Source organism: Myotis davidii, unplaced genomic scaffold, assembly GCF_000327345.1.
Source record: "Myotis davidii unplaced genomic scaffold, ASM32734v1 scaffold663, whole genome shotgun sequence".
Classification (NCBI taxonomy): Eukaryota; Metazoa; Chordata; class Mammalia; order Chiroptera; family Vespertilionidae; genus Myotis; species Myotis davidii.
This window is the reverse complement of record NW_006295816.1, coordinates 3,934,934-3,953,910: the sequence shown is the minus strand read 5'-3', so window position 1 is coordinate 3,953,910 and position 18,977 is coordinate 3,934,934. Positions and strand designations below refer to the sequence as shown.

At 59.1% G+C, this 18,977-nt stretch overlaps 2 protein-coding genes across 2 annotated transcripts in view; one reads left to right on the top strand and one right to left on the bottom strand.

Moving 5' to 3' along the window:
- The window catches only part of CNTN4 (contactin 4), a 332,854-nt gene extending 322,504 nt beyond the window's left edge, over nucleotides 1-10,350 (top strand). The window contains exons 17-23 of the mRNA XM_015568361.1: nucleotides 2,338-2,427; nucleotides 3,143-3,377; nucleotides 3,657-3,769; nucleotides 4,738-4,924; nucleotides 5,562-5,674; nucleotides 6,984-7,152; nucleotides 7,774-10,350. Coding sequence (XP_015423847.1) covers nucleotides 2,338-2,427; nucleotides 3,143-3,377; nucleotides 3,657-3,769; nucleotides 4,738-4,924; nucleotides 5,562-5,674; nucleotides 6,984-7,152; nucleotides 7,774-7,880 — 1,014 coding nt within the window. The 3' untranslated portion in view covers nucleotides 7,881-10,350. The remainder of the gene's footprint in view (nucleotides 1-2,337; nucleotides 2,428-3,142; nucleotides 3,378-3,656; nucleotides 3,770-4,737; nucleotides 4,925-5,561; nucleotides 5,675-6,983; nucleotides 7,153-7,773) is intronic.
- A 3,546-nt stretch (nucleotides 10,351-13,896) lies between these two features.
- IL5RA (interleukin 5 receptor subunit alpha) overlaps nucleotides 13,897-18,977 on the bottom strand; it is a 14,740-nt gene continuing 9,659 nt past the window's right edge. Inside the window, exons 8-10 of the mRNA XM_015568306.1 lie at nucleotides 17,131-17,224; nucleotides 16,411-16,495; nucleotides 13,897-14,264 (exon numbers count right to left, since the gene is read on the bottom strand). Of these exons, the coding sequence (XP_015423792.1) occupies nucleotides 14,178-14,264; nucleotides 16,411-16,495; nucleotides 17,131-17,224 (266 nt within the window). The 3' untranslated portion in view covers nucleotides 13,897-14,177. The remainder of the gene's footprint in view (nucleotides 14,265-16,410; nucleotides 16,496-17,130; nucleotides 17,225-18,977) is intronic.

Below are 18,977 nucleotides of genomic sequence, written 5' to 3'. Positions count from 1 at the left end.
GCACCAGCCCTCGGACCCTCTGAGCGCACCCTCCCCTGCAGTCAGACCTCAGCCGGCAGCCCTGCTGCCCAGCTGCCCACAGCGGGCTCCAACCAGGAGCTGAGTCCTCCTCACCCTCCCCCACGGTCAGGACGGTCAGCGGGCTCCCACCAGGAGCTGAGTCCCCTCACCCTCCCCCACGGTCAGGACGGTCAGCGGGCTCCCACCAGGAGCTCAGTCCCCTCACCCTCCCCCACGGTCAGGACGGTCAGCGGGCTCCCACCAGGAGCTCAGTCCCCTCACCCTCCCCCACGGTCAGGACGGTCAGCGGGCTCCCACCAGGAGCTCAGTCCCCTCACCCTCCCCCACGGTCAGGACGGTCAGCGGGCTCCCACCAGGAGCTCAGTCCCCTCACCCTCCCCCACGGTCAGGACGGTCAGCGGGCTCCCACCAGGAGCTCAGTCCCCTCACCCTCCCCCACGGTCAGGACGGTCAGCGGGCTCCCACCAGGAGCTCAGTCCCCTCACCCTCCCCCACGGTCAGGACGGTCAGCGGGCTCCCACCAGGAGCTCAGTCCCCTCACCCTCCCCCACGGTCAGGACGGTCAGCGGGCTCCCACCAGGAGCTCAGTCCCCTCACCCTCCCCCACGGTCAGGACGGTCAGCGGGCTCCCACCAGGAGCTCAGTCCCCTCACCCTCCCCCACGGTCAGGACGGTCAGCGGGCTCCCACCAGGAGCTCAGTCCCCTCACCCTCCCCCACGGTCAGGACGGTCAGCGGGCTCCCACCAGGAGCTCAGTCCCCTCACCCTCCCCCACGGTCAGGACGGTCAGCGGGCTCCCACCAGGAGCTCAGTCCCCTCACCCTCCCCCACGGTCAGGACGGTCAGCGGGCTCCCACCAGGAGCTCAGTCCCCTCACCCTCCCCCACGGTCAGGACGGTCAGCGGGCTCCCACCAGGAGCTCAGTCCCCTCACCCTCCCCCACGGTCAGGACGGTCAGCGGGCTCCCACCAGGAGCTCAGTCCCCTCACCAGGTCCCCGTGCGGACGCTGTGCTGAGCCCCTGACGCCAGCTCTTCCTCATCAGCCTCTGTCACCAACACCCCCTGCCGGGTGCTGTCTTCTTTTTCTTAATATATCTTTATTGACTTAGAGAGGAAGAAGAGGGGAGAGAGAGAGAGAGAGAGAGAGAGAGAGACATCAACAATGAGAGAGAATCACTGATCGGCTGCCTGCTGCACACCCCACACTGGGGACTGAACCCACAACCCAGGCCTGTGCCCTGACCGGGAATTGAACCCTCACCTCCTGGTTCATAGGTCCACGTTTGCCCACTGAGCCACGCCTGCCGGGCCAGGAGCTGTCTTTTTAAGGCACATCCCACGCTGCAAGTGAATCAACTCAGACATCACCAGCAGCAAAGAGGGAGTTGTTCACAGAAGCCCAGTCCCATTTCCTTAGGGCTTAAGCCACCCCAGGAGCTGGGGTCGGGGCACCCAGGACCCAGTCGGCAGTTTCGCCTGCCCCGCCCCCCCACACACACACCTCATGTCTGCAGCTTCCGTGACCACAGGGAGGGAGGGACGTGTACTCGTCTGGGTCACTTGTACCTTAACTTCCCTCACACACAGGGCCTGATCTGTGGGGGTCCCCACTGAGATGAGCAACCCCCCGCTGTTGAAGGGATCACAGGGACCTTAAACAAAGGGGAACTGGGACCCCACACTTGGACAAAGTCCATTCGATGGGTGTCATCGACTATAAACAAGTCCCAGTCGCCAGCTACACGCCAGCCAGACACCCCCACACCCTGTCCGTGTCTCTCGTTTGCCTGAGGACAACAGCCAATCCGTGCCTCCCCTCGGTGTGACTGCAGCCAGCCCTCCCCTGTCCCGAGGAGGCTCGCATCATCCCCCTCTTTCACAGAGAAAACGGGGCTCAAAGAGGCGAAGCACGGGAGCCGGGGCGCCTCTGCCCACACTTCCCTCCACCCAGCCCACGCTCACCCTCCTCGAGAGCTCGCCCACCCGACCTGCCCCAGCAGCCCTCTGCAGACCCCCGGATACACCCTCCATCTCCCCCCCGCCGCCATGTGTGCCTCCCCAAGGTTAATAAACGCCCCCCACGCCTTGAACCAGCCCTCAGGCCTTCCCCATCCCCCTCAGCCCCGGGCTCGGGGAGGGGCCGGCGGGGGAGCCTGTCACACGCGCCTGCACCTGATGGGCAGCAGCTTCCTTGTGCGTCTCGCTTCCTCGGGTGATGGTTGGGCCCCTGGGCACAGGGCCTCTGACCTCAGGAGACAGGCGGGGCCCCGAGTGCTTGTTGGCAGGGATTTGCCCTTTGCCCCCTGACGTGACCTGTGCCTTGTCCCCGCACAGTCCCCGAAGTCACCCCAGCCAACGTCAGTGGCGGTGGAGGCAGCAAGTCGGAGCTGGTGATCACCTGGGAGGTGAGTGCCACGCGGAGGGGCAGGCGGTGGTCCGGCCGGCTATTCTCTCCTCCGCGGACGCCTCGCTGGAAGGTGCCTCCGCTGCTCAACGGCCAAAGCCCACCGTGTGCAAACCTCCCTCTCGTAGCTCCCGGCCGGCGGGACAAGGCGCTGGCCCATCAGCTGTTGCATTACATTTTTAAAAAATAATATATTTTTCTTGATTTGGGAGAGGCAGGGAGAGGGAGAGAGAGACAGAAACATCCATGATGAGGAGAATCACTGATCGGCTGCCTCCTGTACGCCCCACGCTGGGGACGGAGCCCACAACCCCGGCCGGTGCCCTGACCGGGAATCGAACCACCGTGACCTGGATCATGGGTCGATGCTCAACCCCTGAGCCGCGCGGCCGGGCTGTGCGGCAGATTTTTGTCGAGCGCTTTGCCCTGCTCCGTCCTCAGGAGTTCCTCAGGCAGACTGGCCGCAGGCCTCGATTTCAGACCCTCGACGGAGCCCACAGTCAGTCCGGCGGGAAGAACACAGGCGGGAGGGCTGGGCGGGTGCGGCAGGCAGGGAACTTCAGCATCTGGCGGGGATCCCTGTGACGCCCCCTCCCCGCCCCCCCAGACGGTGCCGGAGGAGCTAATGGATTATAAATACCCACTGAAATTATTTTTTGTCTTTTCAGCACCTGTGCTGAAAAGAGGAAGACTTGAATTTTTGCAACCACCCCCAGACGGTGCCGGAGGAGCTGCAGAACGGCCGGGGCTTCGGCTACGTGGTGGCCTTCCGGCCCCACGGCACCGTCATCTGGATGCTGACCGTGCTGGCCTCGGCCGACGCCTGCAGATACGTGTTCCGGAACGAGAGCGTGCGCCCCTTCTCCCCCTTCGAGGTCCGGGTGGGCGTCTACAACAACAAAGGGGAGGGCCCCTTCAGCCCCATCACAGTGGTGTACTCGGCAGAGGAAGGTACGGCTGCGTGGCCCGGACGGCCCGTCTCAATGCGGGGGGCTGATGGGGGACACGCAACCCGTCGGGCACTGCCCTTCAGTGAAGGCCCGTCCTGATTTGAGGGAAGTGTAACGTGAAAAATGGGCTGGCTGTCCAGCACCTTCTCTCCCCGCCCCTCCCACTCCTCCTCCCCAGGGCTCTGCAGCCACGGCTTCCTGGCACCCTGTCCGCCCACGCGTGTCTGGAAGCCGGTCCCCATGCAGCTGATGGGCAACACCTCTTCCCATCTCCTTGCAGAGCCCACCCGGCCGCCCGCCAGCATCTCTGCCAGGAGCCTCTCCGCCACGGACGTTGAGGTGGTCTGGGCCTCCCCCCCGGAGAGGAACCGGGGACGGATACAGGGCTACGAGGTCAGCAGGGACGGGGACTTGGGTCTGGGAAAGAGACCCCCCCTTCCAGCGATCCCCCAGGCCCACTCCCACGCAGAGGCCTTCGTCCTGGGCCTGGCTTCTCACGGAGCACTCATGGGGGGATGGAGGGGAGGACGCTCCTCGCGAGACCGCGGCTCCCGGGAGCACTCCGAGGTGTGTCTCAGGCACACGCAGGCCCGGGCATCTGCCCGATGCTCCGACAGATGAGCTGGGACCTCCGATGTCCCTGGGGTCACTGGGGCTCAAGGCAAAGGGAGAGGAAAAGGGAGAAGGGGCCAACGTGGTTGTTCCAATTCGCCGTCTCACCGCGAGCTTAGGAGCAAAGGGGCCCCCCCCCCCGTCCTGCCGCGGGGAGTCTCCAGGCACAGAGCGCTGGGTCCTTAGAGAAAACCCGCTCCGTCACAGGAACCTGTGTCACAAAACACAGTGCCCGGGGCCCTGGCCGGAGGCGCAGTTGGTTGGAGCGTCGTCCACACACCAAAAGGTCGCAGGTTCAAAGCCCAGGCGGGGCAGATGCAGGATGTTTCTCTCCCACAATGATGTCCCCCGTCTCCCCCGCCCCACCCCCCACTTCTCTCTTCAGACATGGGGAACCTTTTTCCTGCCAAGGGCCATTTGGACATTTATCACATCATTCGTGGGCCACACAAAACTATCAACTGAAAACTTAGCGTGCTCTCAGCGTGGTCAAACATGTCATTAACTCACCACTAACACCTTGGCAGGGCCCGACCAAATGATTTCACGGGCCTTATACGGCCCGCAGGCCGGACCTTCCCCACCCCTGCTAAATCAATAAACATATCCTGGGGTGCGGATAAAATAGATATATTCTTATGAAGGAGTTAATTATAAAATATAATTGTCACCTGATTGTATATAACCAGAGGACCATGGAAATAGCCCCCATCGGTGATTTCCAAGGTCCCCCTTTTTTATCTCCTCAGGTTAAATACTGGAGGCATGATGACAAGGAGGAAAATGCTAGGAAAATACGAACCTTCGGAAATCAGACCTCCACGAAAATCACCAACCTGCAAGGCAGCGCGCTGTACCACTTAGCGGTCAAGGCTTACAATACGGCCGGGACCGGCCCCTCCAGCGCCACCGTCAACGTGACCACCAGAAAGCCCCGTACGCTCAGAATGCCCTAGGGATTCCTCAGAGGCACCCACGCCCACCCCCAGCCCGCCTCCAGTGATCGTCCGCATGCCCATGGCGTCACTGCGTGGGTCAGACCCCCTGAGCATTGTGGGAGCCTTCGGACACCGAGCAGAACTCGGAGGGTGGGAGAGGCGTGCTTCTCCACTCGCTGGGAAGGCCGCTGCGTTTAGCTCTAAATGTTAGGCGACCAACTGAATCTTTTTCCTTTTTCTTTTGTATAGGCTTCCTATCCTCCTCCCTTATTATTTTTGAAATAGTTTGTATTGATTTCAGAGAGGGAGAGAGAGAGAAACATCAATGATGAGAGAGAATCATGAATCGGCTGCCTCTTGCACGCCCCCTACTGGGGATCGAGCCCGCAACCCAGGCATGTGCTCTTGACTGGAAGGGAATCCGGGACCCTGCAGTGCCCAGGCTAATGCTCTGGCCACTGAGCCACACCGGCCAGGGCCCAACTGCATCTTTTTCCATTTGTGTTGCTGTGTGTCGTTTAGGGACCTTGAAGACACATGTTAGTGCAGCAGCCCATTAAATGCCTCTGCTCGCGAACCCTCAGCATCCACTGGGGCCGAGCAGTCTGACCGCGTCTACCTTCCTCTCTTCCTAGCGCCCAGCCAAGCCCCCGGGAACGTGGTGTGGAATTCATCCGACTCCAAAATCGTCCTGAACTGGGACCAGGTGAAGGCGCTGGAGAACGAGTCGGACGTGAGAGGCTACAAGGTGGGTGGCGAGTGGGGACGGTCTCGTCCCACGAGGCAGCGGGGCCGGGGGAGCCACGTCCCTGACCACATCCCTGACACGCTCTCCCGGACTCTAGGAACCTCTGCCCCCTGTGGTTTGGTCTGAGTTTGGTAAAGAGTCCGTGGCAACTGGGCCAAGCAGGCAGCGCGCCAGGCAGGTGGGGTTCTCAGGGAGCTGGGTCCCCAGGCCTCCACGCAGGTCCCCGGTCATCCCTGCCGCTGGCTCATCAGATGAGCCACCAGCTCAGATTCACTCACAGGGGAGGAGGGGACAAGAAGGAGAGCCAGACACATGAGGGGTGGTTGCAAGCTACAGACACTTCCGGAGGGACAATGACTGCCCCCTGACACCTCTCCTTCTCTGTAGCTCATAAAGGGGTCCCATGGAGGAAAGGGGGGTGGCCTGGCCTTTCAGAGACCCTGTCCAGGTGCTGACGTGCCCCGTCTCCCCAGGACTCACAGCACTAATCACATCCCGCCCGCCCCTGCTTTAACCTCTGCCAAGTACATCCCCACACCTGCTCCCTCCCAGCCTCCCTGGGTGCTGCTTACACAGTCCTGTGAGCCAGGCCCCCAGTGCAGTCTGTCCTTGTTAGTACAGAAAATATCGCCATCGTTAATAAATAATAATACAAGATAGACTGTGTTTCGTGTCTTGGGCTCACAACTGTAAACCCACATTTGCCCCGCCCTGCATTCTCACACACGCTTCCTCACTCCTTGTAAACCAAGATGGCCTTGACTCTATCGGCACGTGCACTTACATTCGTATGTTACACACACACATCAGAATTAATAGTTGGGGTTCAATGCTTTCAGCCAAAGACTCTGAATTACACTGTGTGACTGGAGACAAGTGGCTCCAGCTGAAAACCCTCTGGCTAGTATTGTCCCATTTCACAGAGGAGGGAACAGGCTCAGAGAGGTCAAGTCAGTGGGTCATGGTCACACAGCAGCCAAGTCTGTTTTGATGCTAAAGTCCCCGGGTGTGAGCGAGCCCTGGACATCCTCAGAGGAAATCACGTTTCCAGGTGTGTCCATGGGGCCTTCCGGAGGTGACAGGAGGCTACATAGCACGCCGGGAGCCTCACACTCCCCCTCCCCTGCCCCCCGCGGCCTCCTTTAAACTCTCCCCACAAGGACAGGGTAGCGGCAGAGGGGCCCCGTCTGCACATGCGCCTCCCAGATGTGTCCCAGCACATCCCTGGTGCCAGCAAGGAAACGACGCTCATCGTCGCCGGGCGGGCCCCGGGAGGCAGCAGGTGACGCCTGTTCTTCTGCGTCAGCAGGTCTTGTACCGATGGAGCCGACAGAGCCGCACGTCTGTCATCGAAACAAACCAGACGTCGGTGGAGCTCTCCTTGCCTCTGGGTGAAGATTACATCATAGAAATCAGGCCCGTCAGCGACGGGGGGGACGGCAGCGCCAGCCAGCAGATCCGCATCCCAAAGATGACAAGTGAGCACGCGTTCCCCTGCTCCCCAGCCTGCTCCCCGGGCCTGCCTGCTCCCCACATGCCTGCTCCCCACCTGCCTGCTCTCCACCTGCCTGCTCCCCAAAGCCTGTCTGCTCCCCACCTGCCTGCTCTCCACCTGCCTGCTCCCCAAAGCCTGTCTGCTCCCCACCTGCCTGCTCTCCACCTGCCTGCTCCCCAAAGCCTGTCTGCTCCCCACCTGCCTGCTCTCCACCTGCCTGCTCCCCAAAGCCTGTCTGCTCCCCACCTGCCTGCTCTCCACCTGCCTGCTCCCCAAAGCCTGTCTGCTCCCCACCTGCCTGCTCCCCCAAGCCTGCCTGCTCCCCACCTGCCTGCTCCCCAGGCCTGCACAGGGGGGCGGGGCCTCAGCGGAGTCAGCCCCGAAGAAAGACATGTGGCAAAAACACCCTCCCCTGCCCTGACCACTGAGGTCTGCTGGCCTCAGGCAGTTTCATGCAAAAGACAGTCACCGAGCTGATGTTAAAGTCACCAGGCCGGGTCCTTTGCAGTAGAATCAGCAGTTCTCCGGTGTCTGGAGCCACGTGGCCTCGCTCCCCGTGGCAGTCCGGGCGGTGCTGTTCAGTGACCGCGTTCTCTCTCCGCAGATGCCTACGCCCGGGGCGGGGGCGCGGGGCCCTCCACCTCCAACGCCTGCACGCTGTCGGCGCTCAGCACCCTCATGCTCTCGCTCACGGCCCGGTCCAGCTTATGACGACCGCCCCCGCAGGACTCGCTGTCTGTGACCTGAGCAACCTGAGCGCGTTGTCCTGAAGACACCCAGTACTAAGTAACCTTGTTGTTCGAGTACATCTTATTACTGGAAAGAAAAATGTTCTTTGCTTCTGTAGGAATGGCATTCCACACAGAACTTCCGCAAAGCAAGTCTCGCTTTGTCCGCAGTTTCTCCGGAAACTCCGCAGTGCACTGAAGACATCTGTAATACGATGTTACCAAAGCAGTTTACATATGTCCTTATATGCATATTTTTTATTATATATTTAGTGTTTTATAGAATTTTTTAAAGTTAACATGAAATGTAGATATTAATTTTTTTTCCTCGGCTATAAAATGCGATGGGCGCCACACTCATGCAACTATTGGTTGAAAATGTTTTCTTTAAAAGACAGAGTGTGAACCCCACCTCGGTCAGTCTATTGCAAATGACGTGCAGTTTGACAAGGACGGCGGGGCCGGCGCCGGAGGCCGGTGGGTGGCTCCGGGCTGCGCCGTAGGGGCCCCCTCCATGGCGAGCAGGCTGGATGGGGCCTTGGACATGTACAGTAGGTCCTTCCGCCTGGGGTGCATTTCCTTGAGATGGTTTCGGGAACGGCTGCAATTCCAACACCTGAACTCCTTCCCCGAGAGGTCCCATGTGCAATACTCACCCTGAACTTAGCATGGACCCCAAGACTCTCCCCACTCACCTTGTTAGCATCGTCTCTGTAGCAGCCTTACCTTAGACGTTGCATTTGAAGTCGCATCTCCTGTAGTAACTCAGACCAAAAGTTACCATAGCAGCCCCATCTTTCAGAGGCTAAGAGATATGTTTACTATCTTTCACTGTATCTGTTTGAATGTACATTTTTTTAAACAAGGGTAGCTCTCTGGTCACAGATTCACCATTCTTTCCGGAATTTCTTATATAGAATATGTCTGTCTTTAAAGTCAGAGCTGTGTCTGGATCGGGCAGACTTCCCTTTCAGCGAACAGCTGCTGCGGCGGCTCTTTCCTAAGACTCCGTAAAAGGTGGGGGGTGGGACGGTGTGGAGCTCTCAGGAGCTCCTGGTGTGCAGCCCGTAGCCTAGTTGCTTTCTACGCTTTACCTTCCACGTCTTACAGTCACACGTCGGGAAATGGCAGTAGCAACAAAACCACATTCCGATGGAAGGCCTATTTGTTATAACGGGGGAGGTTTTGTAACTGAATCTGGTGGACCAGTGCATCTAAAAGGCAGTGACATTTCCTACACACACTTTCCCATGTACGCAGGCTGCCACCTCTCCTTCCTCAGAGAGCTCAGGTTTGCCTGCCACCTGCCCGTCTTTGCCTGATGGAGAACGTACGTTGACTTTTCAACCTTCTCGCTCTACTGATCCAATAGTCATAATCAGGATTCCACTTGTGTAAAAACTAGGGTGGCAACAGGGAAAATATTGTTCAGTGTTTCAAGCTGTGTTCCTTCCTTAGTTGGATATGGTTACTTCTCTGTTCTAAATAAAACAAAATTTAAAATCACACACATATACACACACACAAAAAAAACAACAAAATAATAAAATGAATGAAAAAAAAGAAGCCACCCAGGTAGTTCCCACCCCCATGTCGATGGTACTTCCCAGTGACCCAGCAGCAAATGTACTCTTTTTCTAACGCTATTGTTAATAAATATTCTGTCGTTTGTAAAGATGCTTGTCTTCGGGAGCCTTCTTCCTGCCTGCGGACGGGAGCTGTGAGCTCGCCCTGGCGGCCATACTGAGGTCACAGAGGGGCTCCGCCGTCTCCGGCAGGATCCACCGCTAGCGGCCCCCAAGCTGTCCCTTTGGACGTGACAGCCCTGCAGACACCAGTCCATGCCCCGTGTGCAGGTGTAGAGGGTCAAAACCTCAGATAAACGTCCCGAAGGTCCAACTCGAATCCGTCCTCTCCGTTAGCGACGCCTGGCATATCGCTCATCCCCGGAGACCTGCCGTTTTGTTAAAAAGTATAAACTCCAAATATGAGCATCTAAGGCCCTTTTAAATCTTCTAACCTGTCCACCATGGACCCTGGCCACACCCCCGCCCTTGCTCCGGTCTCACCTCGGTGCCTTTGGGTCACACGGCTGCCCCTTCCTGCAATAACCTTCCCGCTCCCCCTTCTCCCCCAGATGCCCAGGCCCCCCTCCCCCGGGTCCCGAGGGTCCCGGGCGGGTGGTGCAGCCTCCCACACGCGTCGGTCCTTTGAGATGAATGAGCTTCAAGCCGTGGCGGGTCCCGCTCGGGTGGACCGGCACCGGGTCGCCCGGGGAAACTGTTACTGTGCCTGGTTGTCTCTGACCTCCTGTATGTCGCCCAGCTGTCCTTGTCTGTACCTTTGTCTCCCACCCAGATTGTGAGCTCCTCGGGGGCAGGGCGCTGGCTCTCTTCCATGTACCCCCACCGTGCCTAGCACCGTGCCTTGCAATAAACAATCCTTGATGAATCGATCCAAGGGCTCTTGAAGTAGCATTTTGCCTCAGTTGCCCGGCCCGGTGCACCCCCCCGCCCCCCCCCCGGGAAGACCATCACCACCCCCACAAGAGGTGGCGGAAAGCGCTAGAAGGCCCGGCATCTAACGTTGGGCCTTGAAAGTCCTTCCATCTCTCAGCTCCAGGGTATGACGAGTTGGGGCCCAGGTTCGTGGAGCCTGACTGGGCCGAAGATGCGCTAGGAGCTGCCTCTGAGGCGCCCGCACCATCGGGTCTGCCTGGCAGCTCACACGGCCGCCGGCTGGGTTCCCTGGTGACAAGCCACAGAAGCAGCCCTGGCCAACGCCGGGAGCACGGAGGAGGACGCAGTTAGGTCACGGGAGCCAGGGACGTGCTGAGTAGCCATCCTGGTGAGAATACGGCCAGGCCCCCAAGGACTCAGGCCACAGGGACGTAGGAAAGTCGTTGGGGTCCTGTGTGGGGATAAATCAGCTCTTTTTCCAGTTTATTTTTTTAACATTTTATTGATTTCAGAGAGGAAAGGGGAGAAACATCAATGATGAGAGAGAATCACCAATCAGCAGCCTCCTGCACGCCCCTTACTGGGGCCGGAGTCCACAACCTGGGCATGTGCCCTGACCGGGACTCAAACCATGACCTCCTGGTTCATGGGTCAGTGCTCAGCCACGGAGCCACGCCGGCCGTGCTCTTTTTCCAATATCGACGCCACTCTGCTCGATGCCCGCATTTCTGGGAGAGACTGCTCAGTCACTTGGTGTCCCCCGGCTGGAGGCCCTGGGTCACGCCAGGCCTGCACCGGGAGGGCCATCTGCTCAAGGAAAATTGCGATGACGCTTCAGGAAGATGGGAGAAGGGGTGCTGCGGCACACTTTCTGAGCGGCACACTTTCTGGGCCTGGCTGTCCGAGGGGACGTCCCAGGCCCGAGGCCCCGTTAACACGCCCGGGGTATGGGGGTCCTATCACTTGGGATCATGGCCAGTGGCGCGGAGGGGGCCAGGGAAACGGCTTTGCTTAGTTAGCCTTTTCTCTTTTTTCTTAAAATATATATTTTCATTAATTTCTGAGAGGGAGAGAGAGAAGCATCAATGATGAGAGAGAATCATTGACCGGCTGCCTCCTGCACGCCCCACACTCAGGATTGACCCAGCAACCGGTGCACGTGCCCCGACTGGAATCAAACGGTGACTTCCTGGTTCAAAGCTCAATGCTCAACCCCTGAGCCACGCCGGCGGGCTAGTTAGCCTTTCCGAGGGCTTCCCCCGAGCCCCTGGTTTGGTGTGAGATCCCGTGTAATTAACGTGTCCGAGGAAGTTCTGTTTTGCCAGATGACGGGATCCTCTGCATGTCCCGCCTTACGGAGCCCGCACAGCCTCCGGACACCCGGCTCCTCCTGCGGGAGCAGATGACGCGGTGACACGTCTCGTTCCAGGTGAGCTCGGGGCTCCCCCAGCCCAGACTCGGTCCCAGGTGAGCTCGGGGCTCTCCCAGCCCAGACGTGGGAACTGCCATGGGCACTGATCTCCGGCAGGTGATGGCTTCTCCTGCCCGGCATTGTCGGGTGTTTACATCGGGCGGGGAAGAACGTCCAGCCCCGAGTCACCTCTTCCCAGGTGTCCCCTGTCCTTCCTCCCAGAGAACGTGCAGCCACCAAAGGACAGAAGCAGCGTGAGGAGCTCAGGCCACGCCGCCGCAAGGTCGGGCGCTGGCGCAGCAGGTGATGGCCATGCGGGTGCGTTGGGCGCCGCTGTCGTTAGTGCAGATCAGCGAGACCTGGGGGCGCTTCTGTCCGTTCACGCAGCGCCTCCCCGCGTTTCCCGAGAAGCTCGGCTGGTCCTTCCCGGGGTCAAAGCCACGGGGGCCACAGGACTCCGTCCTGGATGCTGGTGTTCCTGTTCCCGTGAGCGAGGAGGGTGCGGGGCAGCAGGGTAAGTGTCAGAATCCACCCTCGACGCCAACCAAAGGGACGGGAGGCAGAGGGAGCCTCCTGGGGCAAAGGGCCGGGTCTGTAGATAAAATGTCAGCAAGAGGAGAGCTTGGAAGGCTTTTCCAGGAAGGTGCGGGCGGAGGCTCGAGGGCGGAGGGCGGAGGGCAGAGGGCGGCCCACGAGAGAGGCCGCTCAGCTGTCCAGGGGAGGAGGGGTGGGTTGCGGGGCCCCAACCAGCTGGTCACAGGGGACTTGGTTGGGAAGGTGACGGGTCGTGAAGGGCTGTGGACGGGGTGACACCACAGACGGCACAGATCCTTCAGGAAGGAAGTGGGTGGGAAGAGCTCAGTGAGCCGCTGCAGGGTCCTGGGGAGATGGAGCGGTCGTGGGGGCCGGGGGGCCGCGGAGGGACGGGAGACACCTCCGTTCAGCTCGCCGGCTCAGATGACCCGCCGTCATTCATGTTGACATTTCTCGTTCTGCGCCGCGTGTACACGCGTGTCTATTCCTAACACGCCAGGCGGGGTGTGGGGGGGGACAAGACCGTCTTTAAGTTCAATAGCACATTCTCAGAAACAGGCTGGTTTTCAGGAAGTCAGTGGCCGGGAACTTGGCGTGCAGTTTGGGGACCAGGAGTAGCTGCTCCGTCGCTGTGTCGCTGTCACCAAGGCTCCAGGCACAGGCCAGGCCCCAATCTAATTAGGTCTCACGCGCCCACCGTCAGGAGTGCTTGGTTCTGTTCACACTCCCGGGCAGGGAGCTGGTTTTCCTGGCCAATTAGCACCTACGGTTTATTAATTCCACCAGCAGATGGTCCTGACACATACGAGTCTCTTGCTGTGAAAAAGTTTGGGTTTTTAATCAGAGTTCTCTGTGAGCTGGGCTTCTCCACCACACCTCCCCCTCCCCCCTTTCCTCCCCCCCCCCTTCCCCTCCCCCCTGTGCAAACAGCCAGGGCCCCAGGCTTTTCAAGGAGGCTCAGATGGACGATGGGTGATGGGCAAGCTGTTGGCAAACTGAACCTCCCACCCGCACCTCCACAAGGCACCAGAGAATCCCAACAGCGAGAGAGAGAGAGAGAGAGAGAGAGAGAGAGATGGGGGGCAGGTCTCAGCCCTCAGTGGGGGGCGTGAAGGAGGAGCCCCGTGTGTTCTGGTCCGTGACCCAGGCTCTGGGCTGGGGGAGTGCAGCCCACCTGTCCTGGTGGGAGGCTGGGCCAGTGTCTAATCAACTTGCCAACGGGGGCATTTACTGTTCAGTGAATGTCCACTCTCTCCGGCCATGACAGGCCAGTGGCCACTCAAAACATGCCTTTTTCTGCCCGGCCGTGTGGCTCAGTGGGTGAGCATCAACCTATGAGTCAGGGTTCAATTCCCGGTCAGGGCACATGCCCGGGCTGTGGGCTGGAGCCCCAGTGTGGGGCGTGCAGGAGGCAGCCGATCCATGCTTCTCTCTCATCATGGATGTTTCTCTCTCTCCCTCTCCCTTCCTCACTAAAATCAGTAAAAACATAGTTTTTAAAAACGAACAAAAAATCGTGAACTTTCTCCCAAAGCCCAGCTCCTCTCAGCCATGCGCGTCACCGCTGAGCCGCGACGTCTGCAGAAAGAGCCGATGGCCAGGCCCCGTGGCCCCTGCGCTTCCTGTCGCAGTCTGACGACGACGATGCCTTCCTCCCCAGACAGCGCGTGGCCTCGGCTCTGCCCTGTGCCGCCGCGTCCAGCTCTGTGCAGGGAGCGGGTCCATAGCGTCTCTGTCCTCGGGGTCAGCGCTGTGTGGACTCGCAGAGAAGGGCGCATCCCCCGGCACCCGCCCGCCCGGCCGCAGTGACAGCCGGTGTGGGGAGCTCCGTGCCTCTGAGCGGGAGGCAGTCCTCGCTGCCGGTGGCCCACGCCCGTCAGAACACCAAGTCCTCCAGGACCTCCAGCCCGGGCTCCTCCACGTAGCTGATGACCTCGCTCTCTGTCTCTCGCGACCCAGATTTCTGCAAGACAAACCCCCTCTCAGCTCTCCTTCCAGCCTCGTGGCGCGGGGGGCACAAGTCTGTTTTGCTTCTAAAAACAGTAACTGTTCAGGGAAGACAATGTGGCAAATCAAGTAGAAAGAAGAGAAAACAATACCCGGATAGACCCCCCAGCCCCCCGCTCCCCAAACACAGCCCCGGGCCCTCAGCACCCTTTCCTGCGGGAAACTCATCTGTGCAGTTAGGAGGTCAGAGCAGAAGCAGCTTCTCAAACGGACTCCTTCCCAGGTAGCACCCCACGGCGCTTGCATTCTATGGTGTGTGCCGTGGCCGCACCCCTTTTTTCTTTTTTTTTATTTTTTTTAGCTGCATCATTTTTAATAGCTCCATCGTATCCTGCCCAAGGACACATTTGCTACGTCCCATTTTGGTGATTTTAAGTAACACTGATACCAGTTAGGAAATCTGCGATAAAAAATGACACGGCCCCTGAGAGGCCATATTCAGCCTAACGCTGCCGGGCACAGGTGTGTGTGACCCGCCACAGACGTGGTCTCTGCCTCACGCACCTTCCATCGTCCACGGTCCCTGGATTTCGGAGGGAACCCTCTGTTCCTACCACAGAAACGAATGATGGCTGGGAACCGTCTCTAACCAACTGAAAGCTCAGAATAAGATGGTTTAACTTGATTTTGGAGAAACATTGACTTGTTCCACTTATTTATGCATTCGTTTTTTTAAGTGAAGGTATCCATATTTTTTATCTTATGTATTTATTTTATTGATTTCAGAGAGGAACGGAGAGGGAGAGAGAGCTAGAAACATCAATGATGAGAGGGTACCATCGATCGGCTGCCTCCTGCATGCCCCCTACTGGGGATGGAGCCTACAACCCGGGCGTGTGCCCTGACCGGGAATGGAACCTGGGAGGAAGGTCCGTAGGCCAACGCGCTATCCACTGGGAAAGACCAGCCAGGGCTTTTAGGTATTCACTGACTGCTGCTGTGTGTGCCCTGACTCAGGTCGAACCCACAACCTAGTGTACTGGGCCCATGCTGTCCCAGCCGAGCACCAGGTCAGCCAGGGCAGAGTAAGACTGTTTTACGACAAAGGCCAACTCCTCCCTCTTTCACCCCCTTTCTCCCCCGACCAAGTGCCTGCCCGTTGATGTTACAGTTTCTAACTCGGTCTGAACAAGCAGAAGGGGCTCAGGGAGGCCTGGGGCCAGCCACGCTCAGGGCCTAGCCGTACAGGCAGAGGCGTCCTCCCCACCAGCCCAGTGCTTCCCCCTGCGGTCCTGGCAGCCGAGGCCCCAAAAGTGGTCGGGCAGGTTTTGCCTTTCGAGATAGAGGCTGAGGCACTTCCAGCTGTGGCCCAGCTGTGCTCAGCTGTCCACTGGCTCCCACGGCCGCCCAGGGGCAGAGCCGGGCTGCAGGGCAGACAGCAAGAGGTGGTACTGGCTTTTCCCAATTCTACCTGCTCTCTCTCTCTCTCTCTCTCTCTCTCTCTCTGCAACCCAGGGGCACGTCCTTGACCAAGAATGGAACCTGCAACCCTTTGGTGCACGGGCTGGTGCTCCAACTACTGAGCAACACTGGCTGGGGCTGAACAACTACTTTTCAACAAAGGCGTCAAGATGATTCCCTGGGGGAAGTGCTCCCCCCCCCCCCAAGGGATGCTGGAACCATCAGCGAGCCGCGGCCGTGCGCGGTGGCCCAGCTGCACCCTGAGTGGTGACTGGACCTAGAACACGTCGCTCGGGAGAAATCAGTCGCCTTCCCTCTGGCTGTTTATGCCGAGGGACCGGGAAAAGGTCCTCCGAGAAACCAGACCCGTGAGGACACCCCGGCAGAATCCCGGGTCCGTGGTGTTAGAGCTGAGCGGGCACGGGGCCCTCCACGCCTCTTCCTCCACAGCCGCGAAAGGCAGCGCGTGGGGCTGCAGGCCTGGCCACGGCCGTCAGAGACGGCTGATGGCAACGCGGATCCCAGCGTGGCCGTGAGGGACGCAGGACTGAGCCGGGGAAGGAACGTTCATAGCAAAGCCGTCGGCCCAAGCGGGACGCCTGCAGCCCAGGGCCCGGGCTCCTGGGAAGACCCGCCTTACGTGTGGGAACCCTGGGGGCCGACCCTGGCAGGGGCACACAGCGGAAGGACCTTGGACGTACCTCGTAGTTCACCGTGGCAGCGAAGTCTTGAACGTGGCTTTTGGGTCCTGGGACTGGAGGAAACAGCTTGGTCCACACGTGACATCTGAGAAGAGAGCGAGGGGGGATGAGGCCCTGCAGTGTCGCGCTACACACCGACCTCCCGACTGCAGGGCCTGCTGTTCAGTGTCTTCAAATCTGCATTGGCCAAGACCCCCAACATCGACGGGGCCGTAATGGTGGGAGACCCCGGGGGCTGCAGGCCGCTGGCGGCGTCCGCATCACCCGAGAGACACAGAATGGCGCCTGGCCAGTGGTTGAGCATCGACCTATGAACCAGGGGATCACGGTTCGAATTCTGGTCAGGCCATCGACGGGGGTCTCCATTCTCAGTGGGAGGCATGCAGGAGGCAGCCGATCAATGACTCTCTCTCATCATTGACGTTTCTCTCTCTCCCTCCCCCTTCCTCCCTGAAGTCAATAAAAAGATATTTAAAAGGAGGGTGGGGGGGTGTCAAGGCTGCAGGCCACACTGTGCCGTGGCCCCGTCTGCGCGTCACCTGCTGGTGTTTCTCAGCCTCTGATCGGCTTCACTCTCATCTCGGAAGGGGAGGTCCCGATGACACGGACGTGCCATACCCTCCCCCCCAACCACCCCCCCAACAAGAGCCCCAGCGGATTCCACCGGAGGGTGAACAGGCAACCTCAGCCCAAGGTGCACCCAGCGCGGAGGAGACCTACGTCCTGCAGGCCAGGGAGGAGACAAAGGCGAGGCACAGGGCGGCCACCAGCGTGATCGGGTACCATTCCGTCCAGGGCTTCTGCGCCTCGTTTCCTGGTAGAAAAGGAAAGGAGGAGACAGAGCTAGAATCAGTGACAGAGAGATGGGCGGCCGGCGATCGGGAGGCGGGGCGTGGAGTCGCAGGCGCTGGCTGACTCTGGGCTTGGAGCCCACCTTCAGAGCGGACAGGAGGGCGACAGGAAATGTGGGCAGGGTCACCCCCTTTCACCTCGAAGCATCATTTACTCAGCAGGTATCTGTGGCGAACGTTTACCTACGATGCCACCTGGAGCGCATCTGCTCTAGGGGGGCAGTCAGGTTTTATTTATTTATTTATCTATTGTAAATGCTCACCTGAGGGTATTTTTTCCACTGCTTTTTAGAGAGCGTGGAAGGGAAGTAAAGACGGGGAGGGGAATGTCCTTCCCTTCACTTAGAGAGCAAGAGACACACAGAGAGCGAGAGAGAGAGAGAGAGAGAGAGAGAGAGAGAGATACGTTCACTGGTTGCCTCCTGCCTGCACTCCGACCCAGGGCAGGAAGGGATCCTGCAACCAGACACGTGCCCTTGCCTGGGAATCGAACCCACGACCCTTCAGTGTGTGGGCTGGTGCTCTGACCACCGAGCCACGCCAGCCGGGGTGGAGTAATAAGGTTTCAGATGGAAAAGCTACCACAGTGTAGGCCTACTCTGTAGCCAAATCACATCACCACCAAAATGCTTTATAAAGTTGGAAATTGAACTTATAGAGGCAGCAACACGGAGTGATACTCGTAGTGAGCAAGAATGGTGTCCGCGATGAACCAGGCGGTCAGGGCTCCATTCCCGGGCAGGGCACATGCCTGCACTGCAGGCTGGATCCCCAGTGTGAGGTGTGCAGGAGGCAGCCGATCACTGATTCTCTCTCATCCTTGATGTTTCTATCTCTCCCTCTCCCTTCCTCTCTGATAGCAATAAAACTATATTTATAAGACTGTGAGTGAGATACCGTCTTATTCTCAGAGACCCCCACATCCCAGCCAGGAAGTGGAGCGAGTGGCGATGGTCGCTAAGTTCTACCTGACTCTCCTTAAATTTGCTTCTAGTCTGTTTGGAAGAATCTAAACAGATTCTTCTATGGGTTTTGAGGACAACTTGCGGGGGACAGGGGCTTTTTAAGGCACTAGAAATGCATCCCAGAAAAATCTGAGGTCATTAACCCCATGAACTTCAGACGCAAACACACAGAATCTAGGACGTTCTCCCGTCTGCAACTGGGTCAGACAGACAGGTCAAGCCCGGGTCCCGCAGAAGGAAGGAGCCGCCATGTAACCACTATCAGGGTCCCACACGCGGCCCACTCCGTCCCGCGTGGCGCAACGCCCGAGGCCTGGCGTGCCCAGGCCTGATAAAGCACCGGTTCCTTCTGACCGTGCCGACTGGCGACGCAAACCCTTCCGTTAAACCACCTCCAGCTGCTGGCCAGCTCTCGCTTCGATAAGCGAAGATTCTCGCTGCATTAGCAAGAGTATGGAGACAACTGATTTTATTTCTCCGTCGAATACAGGGCTTGGTGCAGGCGAGGTGCCACGGAGGGCATGGTGGGCAGTTGGCTGCTGCAGGTCCCTGTGCCAAGCACAGAGCCCACCCAGAGAACAGACCAAGGACCCAGCTTCACCTCCAAGGACACACACCTGGCGGGTAAACTGAGGGCCAGAGCTTCTCGTACTCATGCCACACGGAAAGGACGGGGGGTTATCTGCTGCTCAGCTATTCATTCATGCAAAATAGTGACTAAAAAGCCCATTTCCTCTCACACAGACAATAG